The sequence below is a fragment of the Bombus affinis genome, chromosome 12 (genome assembly GCF_024516045.1).
Source record: "Bombus affinis isolate iyBomAffi1 chromosome 12, iyBomAffi1.2, whole genome shotgun sequence".
Classification (NCBI taxonomy): Eukaryota; Metazoa; Arthropoda; class Insecta; order Hymenoptera; family Apidae; genus Bombus; species Bombus affinis.
In genome coordinates, this window is record NC_066355.1 from 868,103 (window position 1) to 881,616 (window position 13,514).

The 13,514-nt window shown below is 33.5% G+C and overlaps 1 protein-coding gene and 1 long non-coding RNA gene across 7 annotated transcripts in view; one reads left to right on the forward strand and one right to left on the reverse strand.

Annotated features, from left to right (window-relative positions):
• The window catches only part of LOC126922415 (retinol dehydrogenase 12-like), a 40,683-nt gene extending 29,706 nt beyond the window's left edge, over positions 1 to 10,977 (reverse strand). The window contains exons 1-3 of one of the 5 annotated variants that reach the window (XM_050734989.1): positions 7,910 to 8,062; positions 6,428 to 6,508; positions 5,461 to 5,539 (exon numbers count right to left, since the gene is read on the reverse strand). In XM_050734989.1, coding sequence (XP_050590946.1) covers positions 5,461 to 5,539; positions 6,428 to 6,449 — 101 coding nt within the window. In that variant the 5' untranslated portion in view covers positions 6,450 to 6,508; positions 7,910 to 8,062. Of the gene's footprint in view, positions 1 to 5,460; positions 5,540 to 6,427; positions 6,509 to 7,321; positions 7,479 to 7,866; positions 8,063 to 10,680 lie in introns of those variants that run through there. The other 4 variants (XM_050734988.1, XM_050734985.1, XM_050734987.1 and 1 more) reach the window with 4 other exon arrangements.
• Positions 8,546 to 10,135, forward strand: LOC126922430 (uncharacterized). Of its 2 annotated transcripts, XR_007712748.1 has the most exons (3): positions 8,582 to 8,761; positions 9,223 to 9,496; positions 9,941 to 10,135. It is a non-coding gene; the product is annotated as an uncharacterized LOC126922430 (long non-coding RNA). The 2 variants fall into 2 exon arrangements; XR_007712747.1 differs by lacking the exon at positions 9,941 to 10,135 and having other exon boundaries at positions 8,546 to 8,761; positions 9,223 to 9,850.
• Positions 10,978 to 13,514: the final 2,537 nt, after the last annotated feature.

Genomic DNA, 13,514 nt, shown 5'->3' on the forward strand with positions numbered 1-13,514 from the left:
CCTAGCGCGCCCCCGCCGGTCGATTCTCTCGGGGTGGGAGCTCGGCACCCTCGCCCTCTACGCTGCCTCCTTCCGAAGCATAACCTGCTCACAGAAGGAGGTCACAGCCCTCCTCTCTCTCTCTCGCTCGCCAACAGTGCCTCAAGGATCGCTGGCGGCGAGAGGTTCCATCCGATTTCCACGATGAGGTCGCGGCGCGGCCGCGCCCACGCCGAACAGAACTCCAACGTGTGCTGCGCCGAATCCACGTTCGCATCGCAGTGGTGGCAACGCGCGGTCGCCTCCTTTCTGATTCGGTGCAAGTATTCACCAAAGCACCCGTGCCCGGTGAGCACCTGCGTCCCCCTGTAAGTCAGGGGGGGCGGCCTCGTCCAATCAAACGTCCCAGTTTGGAAGGACGGCCTCGAGGACCCTTAGCCCCGGCGGACCTGCTCTCATGTCGAGGCTGGCGCGCCATCAAGCAGGGCCCGTCGAGCTCGACCCTTAACGTCGGTGCTCACCGGGCCGACCCCGCCCAACAGACTCCAGATCGGAGCTCCGTAGAGGAGCCTCGATCGTACCACGCCAGCGTACAGCCAGCGCACTCCGACGCCGGGCATGCCCAACCGAGGCAGCAAACGTCCTAATACGTTCGCCGTCGCCTCGACAGACGATGCCAGGCGCTCGAAGTGAACGCCAAAAGTCCAGTGACTGTCGAGTTTCAGGCCCAGATATTTCATGCTGGTTCCGACCCCGATCTCAGCCCCCTCCAACCTCAGGCTATCGCCCGCTGGAGGCGTCCCGTGATCAGCCCTGCGGCAGAACATTGCCTCGGATTTCTCAGGGGACACCCTCAGCCCCAATCCCTTGATCGCGGCGACCACGCAGGCCTCTGCTAGCTATGCCAGACGGACGATTCTGCCCCACGCCGTGCCCCAGACCAGCACGAACGTGTTGTCGGCTTAGCACGCCAGTGCCGATTCCGGAGGCATCGGTGCCCGAAGCACCGCGTTGTACACGATGTTCCACAACAACGGACTCAACACAGAACCCTGCGAGACCCCGCGGTACACCGCCCTCTCAGTCATCCCGCTGCCACGGACGGTGTAGACGATGCTCCGGTCCCGCAAGAACGCCCGGACCGCACCCCGCAGGTATGCGGATACCCGATGAAACTCGAGGGCCCGGCATATCCTGTCCCAGGGGATGCTGTTGAAGGCGTTGACCACGTCCAGCGATACGGCCAACGCCACGCAACCACGACGCTCGGCCCCCTCGATCAGGGAGCGAACACGGGCAACAGCGTCGGTCGTAGACCGTCACCTCCGGAAGCCAAACTGGCTGTCGTGCAGTCCGGAATCACTCCGGGACAAACGCGACTCGAGGCGGGCCGCCACCACTCTCTCCAGTAGCTTGCCAGCCTCGTCCAAGGCACACTGGCCGCAGGGCAGAAGGCGAGTTCGGAAAGCATCCCGGCTTCGGCAGCAAGACCATCCATCCCTCCTCTCACAAAATGGAGAATTCGCCCCGAGACAAGCATATGTCGAATATACGCATTAATCTCGGGGCCAAGACCCCGACGACGTCCTTCCACAGGCAGACCAGGACTCCGTCGGGACCCGGAGTTTTCCGCGCTCCGATCCTCCCGACAGCCTCGGCTAATTCTTACTCGGTGACCCTCGATTCCGAGCTCCAACTTCCTCCCGCGATGTCACGTGGCTCTTCCTCCGGCGCTTGAGGCTCTTGTTCCTCCTCATCGGTGAACCTGCCATCTTCCTCGTTCGCCGCTCCCGGGATCAGGATGCCGACAACATCCTCCAGGAACCGAGGGTCCATGCTCTCCGTTGCGGGAGGCGCCCATGGGCGGAGTTTGTTCAATACCATCTTGTAAGGGCGCCCCCAGGGATCGGAGTCGAGGCTGGCCAGAAGCTCGTCCCAAGTCCGTCTCTTCGCTTCCTTGATGGCTTCTTGCAGGTGCCACCGCGCTCCGCGGCAGGCCTCGTACAGACTAGCCACCATGTGGCTTCGTCCTCCCGCCGCCTACGGCGGGATCTGGTGTGCCGGCACCGAGAGCGGATGCACGCCTCGCGGAGACGAGCGATCTCCTCGGACCACCAGTACACCGCGCCAGCGCGGCGCGGGGCTCCGGACTGCGGCATACGCGTATCGCAGATCGCGTGCATGTCGTGCCTCAGCCGGATCGCACCCACCTCCGCATCTTCGTCGATCGGGGACTCTTCCGATCAGGAATCCGTTACAATTTTTTTGTAACGCTTTTCGCGACATGCGGTCTAGCGTTGTCGTGATGGAAGATAACGTTGTTCCTATTCATTAAACCTGGTCGTTTTTCAGCTAGTGCTGCCCTTAATTTTTCTAACTGAGTGCAATATTTGTCTGAATTAATGGTATCACCACTAGATAAAAGTTCAAAATAGAGTATTCCTTTATAATCCCACCATACACACAAAAGAACTTTACGTGGATGTAACCCTGGTTTTGCACAGCGTTGAGGTGACTGATTTCGTTGGGACCAGCTACGTTTCCGTTCAGGGTTTTCGTAAAGTATCCACTTTTCATCACCAGTTACCAGGCGTTTAAGGAATGGCTCATGTTTATTACGCGCAAGTAATGACATGCACGCTATCGTTCGTTCAAGACGGTTCCGTTCCGTAAGTTCATGGGGCACCCAAACGTTCAACTTTGACACCATCCCCATTTTTTTTAAACACCTATGAATCGTTGTCTTAGATATTTTCAGAACATTTGACATCTCTTGAACTGTCAAACTTCGTGATTTTTCAACAAGATCCCGAATTTTATCTTCGTCTGTCTTAGGAGGAAGCCCGGAGGAGGAAATCTTCTAAACAGAAATTCCCAGCTCTAAAACGTTGGAACCACTTCCTACAGGTGCGAGATGAAAGCGCATTTTCTCCGTAAACAGCACATATGTTTTTCGTGGCAATTGTTACAGTACTTCCTTTCCGAAATTCATAGGTACACGCTTGGTTTCAGGTAAAGAACAAAAATGAAATCTTTAAATATTGAAACAAAGTGTCAATTTTGTTGATTTCCATTTAAATAAATAAAGTTTAATAAAAAAAAAAGTGGGACTTTCGGTTTCGTTCGGGGCAAGGGTAACACGCGGACGTAGAGCTCTGTGGAAAAAGTGAAGTGTGAAGGGAAAAAGGTGAAGGAAACAAAAAGTGGCACGAAGAAGGGAAAATAAAGGGTGGAAAGCACACGGGGGGAAAGTGAAAGAAAAGTGAAAAAAAATCGGGAACGAGAGGAAGATACAAATTAGAGAAACTAGAGGAGAAGAGGTTAGGAAGTTAGAAGCGCGGCAAACAAAGTAAGGTAGGGAAACAAAAGATGGCAACAAACAGAGGAAGACCAAGGAAAATGGATAAAGCAGGAGATAAGGCAGATTTCAAAAACACATTGGATAAATACAGCTGGTCAGAAAAAGAGACTCCAACCAGGGAGAGAGGAATGGAGGTAATGATGGAAAAAATTGAGAAAATGGAAAGAGGGTTCGAGGCAATGATAAAGGAAATAAAAGGGATATTCGAAAAGCAAGTGGAGGAGATGAAGAGAGAAATAAAGAGGAAAGGGAAAGAAGTGAAAGAAAGAGAGAGAGAGAGAGAAAAAAAGAAAGGACATAGTAATCAAAGGAGTAGATTGGAACGAAGGAAGCAATGAAGGTACAGTAAAGGAGTTCATAAGAGAAAAAATGAAAATGGAGGCAGAAATAGAAAGAACACAAATGATAAGGGTAGAGGACAAAAACACAATAGTAGTGGCGACGATGAAATCAATGGAGGAAAAAATAAGGGTAATGAAGGAGAAAAGAAAACTGAAAAAGGGGATATACATAGATGACGACCTGACAAGAAAAGAAAGGGAGGTACAACAACAAATAAGAAGAATGGCCAAAGCAAGAAGGGAAAAGGACGAATACTTAATGATCGGATATAAAAAACTAAAGATAGAAAAGAGATGGTACAGATGGTACGAAAATGAGGAGAGGCTGGAGGAAGAAAGAAAGAGAGGGGAAGAAAAATGAAAAAAAAAGGGAATAAGGGAGGGCTACAGAGGGGATGAAAATGTGCTTCTGGAATGTAGCAGGGTTAATAAGTAAGGACAAAGAGGTGTGGGAATATTTAAAGACATTTGACGTGATCGGACTCACGGAAACATGGATAGAGGAAGACAATTGGGAAAAACTAAAATATAGACTACCCAAAGAATAGGACTGGAAATGCAAGGCAGCAATGAGTAAGGAAAAAAGGAAGAGAAAAGGGGGGAACAATAACGGGTATAAATAAGGAACTGAGAGAAATAGAATAGAAAGAAATATATGATAATATAGTAGAAAGAAAAATAGTATACAATGTATAGGGTATAGGTAGGGTACAATGTTTAGGGACGTATAGGGTAATGGTAGTTTATAATCAAGACACAAAAGAGACATGGAAAGAAATAGAGGAAAGAGTAGACGGAAGAGAAGAGGAAGTGATGATCATCGGCGGAGACTGGAATGCAAGAACGGGAGAAGAGGTAGGGCCGATAAACGAGGACGTAAGTGATGTAAAACAGAAAGTTCGTCCAAAGCCGAAAGGCACGGACTAAGAAATAATAAATAAAATAAATATAAAAAAAAAGTGATTGTTATATTATCCGAAAATTCTCTTATCCGATCACTTTTTTTCTTCCTATTAAATTAATACTACGGATTAATAATACGGATACACATCTATGAAACGAAGGTTGAGCGATATTTATACAGTACATGTAAGTTTTAAACTACTCAAAACATTGATCTTAACAAGATCAATTCTGAAGATCATTGAAATCGATGAAATATGTCCTTTTGTAGATAATTATCAAAACATATTCCAAATTAATATTTTTAGAAATATTATATTATTAAGAAAGACATACTTTTGCTAGAGATACCACGGTATCGCAAGTTCCACTACCGAAATTCTCTTTCTTTTACAACCTTTATATCATTTCGTGGTTACGATTCTATTCGATGGTTGAAACACCATGTATACGAATATATAATTCTTTATTAGTGTATAATTAGTTTTAGAATTAGTATATAATCTATTTCTGTTTCAAATTAGAATAATTATTCTAACTTATCTCTTCAACTGTGAATATAGCGAGAAATGCTCTTTTTAATATTTATAAGATTTTAATAAAATTTGGTTTTCGAAAAATGGAGTTACAAGATAAAACGTTAAACGATAAGAGAAATACACAATATTTTATCAAAACAACTAAGTAATTAAATTATTGATTAATTTTAAATACGTGCATTTTTGAACCACTACAATTCATTAGAATTTAGATTTCCATTTAAATAATAATGAGATAAGCATAAAATATATCGCGTTACTCTAATTTAAAAGGAAATATTTTTTCAAGAAGTATATTTCAAATTCATTTTTTAAATAAAAAATAATTTTCAAATACCTTGACGTAGTTTCTTTTATGTCATTCACTGCTTCTGTTGCTTTATTAATGTCACGACATGCCAAAATCACTCGAGCACCTAAAAAATAAAAAGTATCTTATTATTTTTGTTAATATAAATATGTAATACGTGTATGTAATGTATAATATAAACTACAAATAAGTTATGATTAAAACAGTTGTATATTTGAAAACGTATTCTAAGCTATATCATATCCCTAATTGCTATATACGTTCTCTATAATGTAAAGAAGAATCGCACATTAACTTATAATCCTCTTATCAGAAGGCATTCTTGTCTTTCTATTTATCACCTGATATTAACACTAAACCTACCGACACTTGTATACTTATTCCTACCGTGCCCAGTCAAAATGACTGGGTGTTTGATGACATGGTGTAAATATTTTGGCACAATGGAAATAAGTTTATTTAAATAATCAATACGTTCCTTTAAAATAAGTTATTGTTTTTATAATTAAACGTAGAAAATATATAAATAGTGAATTTGTTGCTGAACGAATTAGTATATGAACAATTTCCATAAAATGACGATACAAATTTATTTTTATATAATTTCAATTATAAACTAGAAAAGAAACAAACAAAATTATTACAGACAATTACACAAGCAGAATTGATGGAAAGTGAGGAATTAAATAATTCAGAGGTTTTGAGTGCAGATAAAAATGAAGAAGTGAGTCATGCAGGAGGAAAAGTTGCACTTGAAACCGCGATAAGATATATTGAGCAGCAAGAAAATTCATTTGCAATTGATATCTTATTTTTTAAAAAGTGGCGCGATATCGGATTAATAGACGAGATTAAACCAAAAAAACAGAAAAAGATTACCAATTCCTTTGTAAAAAAAAATAATATTTTATAAATATTGTTTATATATATATAATAGGTATGCACAATAGAAATTATTGATATACTTATTCGTTAATCTTTGTTCTGTAACTACCTAAAAATAATAGCTGAAACATGTTGTCTGACTAACCGGCCAGGAGTCCAATCTTACAGTAGCCGGTTAAGCGTAAGTGTACTGTATGTATAATATATAACATTTTAGTCAATAAGCACTCTTTTGTAGAATAAAATATTTAGTTATAAGGTTCATAGAAAACATCGCCATTAATAAAAACAATTTAACAGTAGCAGTGCCTCTGAATTTACAAAAATTGAATTGTGCATGAAAGTATATAATATAAAAAAGTTACGCATAGGTAATTGGTAAGAACTCTTGTTTTTATTACTCTTTTTGTTGCTACGTAATAATAATTTTATTGAATCATGTACTTTGCCTTAGTAACATTAAGAATATTTCTAAAATTTCATATTGATTACAATATAACAATACCTTACTTATGTTAATATATAATGATTATAAATAATGAGTCTATACTAGATGTAAGAAATGATAAACTAAATATTTGATTGTATTTGAAATTGTACACACAGTAGGTCACAAGAAGATCTGGACACTATACAATTTTAATTTCTGAGCTCTATACTTTCAGTAAATCTACAAGGACCAACAAAAATGTATTACATTACGTTAAACTGCACTATATAGACAACAGCAGAAAAAATCTTGAGTTATTATTTATTGTCGTCTAAATATTAAAAAAAAACATTGAGAAAGAATAAATCTTTATATCATAAAAAGTTTTGGACACTAATGCTAATTATACACATAAAACTAAACAACAACTAAATTATACACATAAAATTAAAACTAATAATGACTATTCATATTTAAAATTTAATATTAAGTTGGATAACCCATATGTTTGATGACATGGTGTAAATATTTTGGCACAATGGAAATAAGTTTATTTAAATAATCAATACTGACTTGTTTCCATTCTTCTTTCAAACGTTTTTTTTCATTGTTCCATTGACATTTCTAACATTCTGTTAATTCTGCAATCTAATTCCTCCGATACATGTTTCATAGGATTTAAGATCAAGAGACATGTAAAACATATGCACAGTTACAAAGAAAAGATTCTTAAACAATCCATACCTTGTACTTTGGATCGTTATTCAGGAACAGCTTAAAAATCTCATAAATTCTCATATTAAAAGTATTTTCTTGAAAATTGTTTTTTGTAATGTATAAATATTTATATAAAATGTGTAAATATGCATGAACTTTTATCAAAAATACTGTAACATAATATAATACACTTCTATTGATCCTTGTACATTTATTGAAATTATAGAACTTAGAAATCAAAATTATACAGTGTCTGAATCTATTTTGTGAGCAATTATATATTAAATTCGGGTATGTTCCAAGGAAATTTCACACGATATTAATAATAGTATTAATAATAATAATGTATTAATCAAACTGTTCATACATATGTATTTATGAGGAATGAATGTAATAATTACAGTCACATGTTTCCACCCATAAATGTGTCAAAATACACTTAACCTTATGTTTTTTATTGAAACTATAGAAAATTTTTAAAGAAAAAACGAATTTCCACAACTAATCATACACAAATTCATATATACTCAACAAGACGAATCGAATAACATAAAATTTGTCATGATCGCTGAATGGTCCAATTCCTAGGAATGTTTCTAAACTTAAAATAACACAAATATAATATATAAATATAATAAACTTAAAACAAATAATTATGTATAAATACTTATAATATAAATCCATTCAGTCTTCGATAATACAATATTTATTTATTCAACAATATCATTTCTAATTTTAGAGTAATTATAATGAAGTAGATTATAGTAAAGTAGAGTACATCATAATAGATTATAATTAAAAAAAAAAAACAAAAAATATTCTTTCACATAAATATTTCATTCTTTTACCTTCAAGTTTTTAAAAAATATGACATTAGTAATCATAAGCAAAATAATACTATAATAATCCAAGCTTGAATAAACTTGGTGTGACAAATTGATTTAACAATGCAAAAAGTAATCTTTAATGAACTACTTTGAATAAATATACTTCTAATTATATTCTAAACGATATTATACTAATAATATATAATAAATAATATATTAATAAAGGAGCATGTATACATATATAAAGACTCACCACTCTCTTGCCCAATCAAACAAATACTATTAGTGAAATTTTACTAGTTACATTTTACTGCTATTAGTTAAAGGTTATAAAGTACTGTAGTGCTAATAAATTGTTTTGCATAACAATAGCAAATTTAATAATGAAACAAGCTAAATTTTGTACGTCAATATAATTGTTCAACGGAAGTCTGTAACCTAAAACTTATTATACGTCAATCTAATAATGGTATTATACCAAAATTATAAAATAATAATTTATGAGAAAATTTATATGCCATTTTCGATATTGACTCTTATTTCTCACTGTTAAGATTAATAGTAGTGAAGAAGTTAAATATTTAAATAATATGTGCATGCAAAGTACAAAGCATAATAATTTAATTTTTGGTTAAACTACATTTTAGGCAATACGAAATTATTAAATTTTTGTGCAATCTTATAGTTTTCTCTGTGTTTTCATCTAAAATGTGATGTCAAAAGTGTTTCCTGATATGTAGTATAATCTAATTTTTTATATATTTACCTATGTAACTTACTGTAAAGAACGATATGTAAACATTTTATATTGTGTGTTACAAAAATAATTTATAACCTTCACAAAATATATATAATATATTAAAACTTACTAAGGTAATGTAGATTATATAAAGATTTATATATATTTTATTACACATATTACACATATAGGAATAAATATCAAAATAGAGAATCAAAATAGTACAAAAGATAAAGAAGAGGATAGGAATCTATTAAAATAAATAGTGAAATTTGTCTTATAAGACAAATATGCTACAGTACTTAATGAAAAGAGATATAAGAGAAAACTAGTCTTATGACAAGGTACAAATCTAGGGCAAAATGAGGTAATATGGAAAAGAATATGGAAAATAGATATTGGAGAAAAGAAGAAGAAAGAATGTGCAAGATATGTGAAAGGAATATAGGAAAGATTAAATACCTGGTGGGTATTAGCTTAGTGGAATAGCTTAGAAATACATATAGAATAAAAATAGAAGAGAAATTGATACCAAATAGAAACCAAGTTCCATTTCTTAAATATAACATCAAAGTTAAATAAACATATATGTATGTATAAATATATATGTATTGTCTGAATTTATAAAGCTCTATATCATGATCATATAAAAACCTTGTCCTATACACATACATATGCATAAATATACATATATGTGCATGTAATATATATATATATATATGTACATGAATTTCTTGTTCATGTAACATTGTAATAGACAGTATTATTAGAAATATATTAACTGCAAAAATGAATAATTAGATATTATCGTATAATAAATTATAATTGATATTTTCCCTTGAAATTTCTCAATAATTAAATATCTGTAATAAACAAAATTATACATTTGATAGAATTATTATTTTGTAGATTTATAGGTAAAAATATTTGAAAACGCAAATGCAAAAATTATTCATAATATATAAAAATATATAAAATATCCCAAGGACGGTTTTCCTTATGATATTCAGTGGACACAAAAAATCTTCCAGAGACTAAATTTTATATCTTTAATGATGTTCATAAAAATATAAATTTGTATAAACATCTATAATTTATTCATAACATTGAGAATTTATTTTAGAACCTGTTATCACATTCATACTTATATTGATAATATTAGTAACAGTAATAACTGTAATATATTTTGTTTAATTTAAATGTTACAACATGATACTTATGTCACTAAGTACATGTATACATTTAATATATGATCTACTTATGACAATATTTGTCATTAATAAATTTTTAAACTCTTTGTAACTAAAGTGTAATATTAATATGTGTAACGTAGTAAATGCATGACATATGATAAGTAAATATATATATATATAATATATATAATAATGTAATATATATATATATTTACTTATCATATGTCATACATTTACTATATATATATATATATATATATATACACAATATATATATAACATAAGATACTAAATGCAAATATAACATATATAATGTACTAATTGTGCTACAAGTACAACATCATTAACTATATAAAATGTATAAAATAATAAATGTAATATTTCAAAAATTATCTCGTAACTATATAAATGAATTATATATCATGTCAATAACATAAATAGTGTAAATATTCTTACCTCTTCTATATATGTCCCTAGCTGTTTCTTTCCCAATTCCACAATTTGCACCTGTTATAATTACAGTTTTTCCAATCAAACGGACATTGTTGTTGCAATAGTTACTAAAAAACCTCATATTTAAAACAATTTGCTCTTACTAATTGCAATAAAAGTAACATACAATAAAAGAATCTATTTATCCAGAACTTCGATCCGCCTTCTTAAGTATAACGAGGCTTTCTACCTTTCAATTCCACTCACTTCGTCATCACATTGAGCGGGTATACTGTACTTCCACCGAATAGCATACCATACCGTACTTCCATATAAAAAGAGTGGGGTACAAAATAGTGATTATATAGCAAATAAACTCTGCAAGATTATTGATATCGTTATTAGAATGACAATATAGTTAAACGTCCTAAAACAATCATTGATTGATAAATAGACTATAGATATTTCTACACATTAAATATCTAAAAACAATTTAAAATATGCAAATAGGTATGTATGAAAATATGCATAATATACTAACAACACATATGACAAGTTTTATCCATACATGTAATAATAATATACATATAGCAGTATCATATATGATACATTATTTAATAAGATACGTACATAGATTTTTTTTTCATAGATTCCATAAATTCATAAATTTACTTTTACAGTCAATCTGATATATCATAGTTTATGTTACAATAAATTACCAACATTTTATCCAAATTTGAATTGTCAATTTTCTGTAAAATACAACCATTGTCCACTTGTTAAATTTTTCGTTATCTTAGTATGTCTGTTTCTTATTCGATTTCCAATTCAGGTTACAGATAATGCAATACGTTTAAGCAAACTAAACTATTTAAAATTCGAGACACTAAGCTAGCAAACAATTAAAAATTCTGAACATGCAATTTGATGCAATATACATAAAGTTGACTACATTAACTACATATTATCCACGCGTTGCAGTTATTATGCGAGAGTTTACTGATAAACTAACTCAATTTTATAAGATACATATATCATACAACATGGATAAACTTTCTTGGATATGTTCTTAAATATAAATAAGAGAGTCATATGTAATATGTAGAAGACACAAAATAAACAATAATTTTCTAATCACGTAATAAATTTCTGTTTAGGTATAATTTTTCTATTTGCATTATATAGAATTATATCTTTATATGAACATCCATTGTCAATTTATAAATTATTAAATATTACCCATTTTATTAATTTCTTTCGTTTCTTGTACTTGTTATCGTTTGACAATAGTTGATTCCTAATTTTTAAATTATTATCATTAAAGTACTCATTTCCTTTCCTAATCCAAAGTGGATTAACAAGAAAAGTTCAAAAATCTACAACAGTTGTATTTTCTTTAAATCTTTGTTAACTGATTAATAGATTTCGGTTTAAAGATAAATGAAATGTACGCGAAGATGCTATCGTAACAAATCTATCGGAAAATTGTATCTTATTAGTTGATATTAAGAGGAAATAGAAGTTACAAAATCAATATTTACTTGTGTTTAGACTCATTTTCATTAATTTACGGAATTTTATACATAACAAACATATTATAAAACTGAGTCTGCAATGTTTTCATTATTGGACATACATTGGCAACATGTTGTTGCCGTGTTATGTTGGTGTTATATTGATTACAGTAAGAAAATTTTTAGATAGCGGAACATCTATATATTAATATTACAGGGAGAATTATACAAGTAACGTACGACAAAAGATAAATTTTATTATTATATGCCGTAAAACCATTGAAGTCCTTGTTCTAATTCATACTATAATATACAATTGCAATGGTATTATGTAATTCTTGCTACTTTTGTAATGCTCTCATACTTTTAGCGCTTCTATCTCTTATTTTGTTTCGATGGCTAGTCAAAAGCTTTTTATTTGACATTGTTAATATCTAACCTTTGGAGTACGAGAGATCTTCGTGTTTATGTTAATGTTTATTTTCGACTCTTCGACTTTATGTTTATTTAGAGCATCTTACATTTTATGCAAAACGTCTTAAAGATCTCTTATTAACGTCTTGCGAATGCCTGTCCACGACCAAAATACAACGTAAGTAAATAAGGTGCCTTAAGGACATCTTGATTTATACATAAGGCGTTCAAAAAATGTGTTGATACATTTGTGGGATATTACCAGTACCAGATGTCATAAAGATGTCTAAGAGCAAGAACCTTTAAGCAACGCCTAGAACAGACGCCTTTGTGCTGTACTACATAGTACTAAGTATACAAAATGTAAATATATAAATAAATATTTTTTTCATTGCTTTTTGATATTTCTTTTACATAAAATTATAGTTTTACACAGAATGTTTATTAATTTTATTACCAATTTTTACAATTCTGCGTATAAAATACAATTTTTCGATCATTGACCTTTATTAGGTTTTATTTTATTATTATCGTTTCTATTGCCTTTATCATATGTTTCTAAAGTGCTGTCTTATTTGTTTCAAATTCAATAACTCATCAGTATGTGTTTATTATATCAGCTAAAGGTCTTGTTCATCTTTGTTCATCCAGTATTATCTTCGCTATTTGATTGTTCCCAAATACGTATCTAGTCCTCAATGTATAACTTAGCAGTCTGTATGTAGATTAACACTAATTTCATATTAAAATAACAGAAGAAATATATTGTTCAGATAATTAATAGAATACTTGAATAATAGATATACCAATCAAATATGTATATAATTACGTATATAGCATACATTCTATTGCATATTATACAATACATATATTTATTAAATGTTCAGTGAAAGATAGAAGTAATTTCAATATACAAGTCTGTGAAACAAA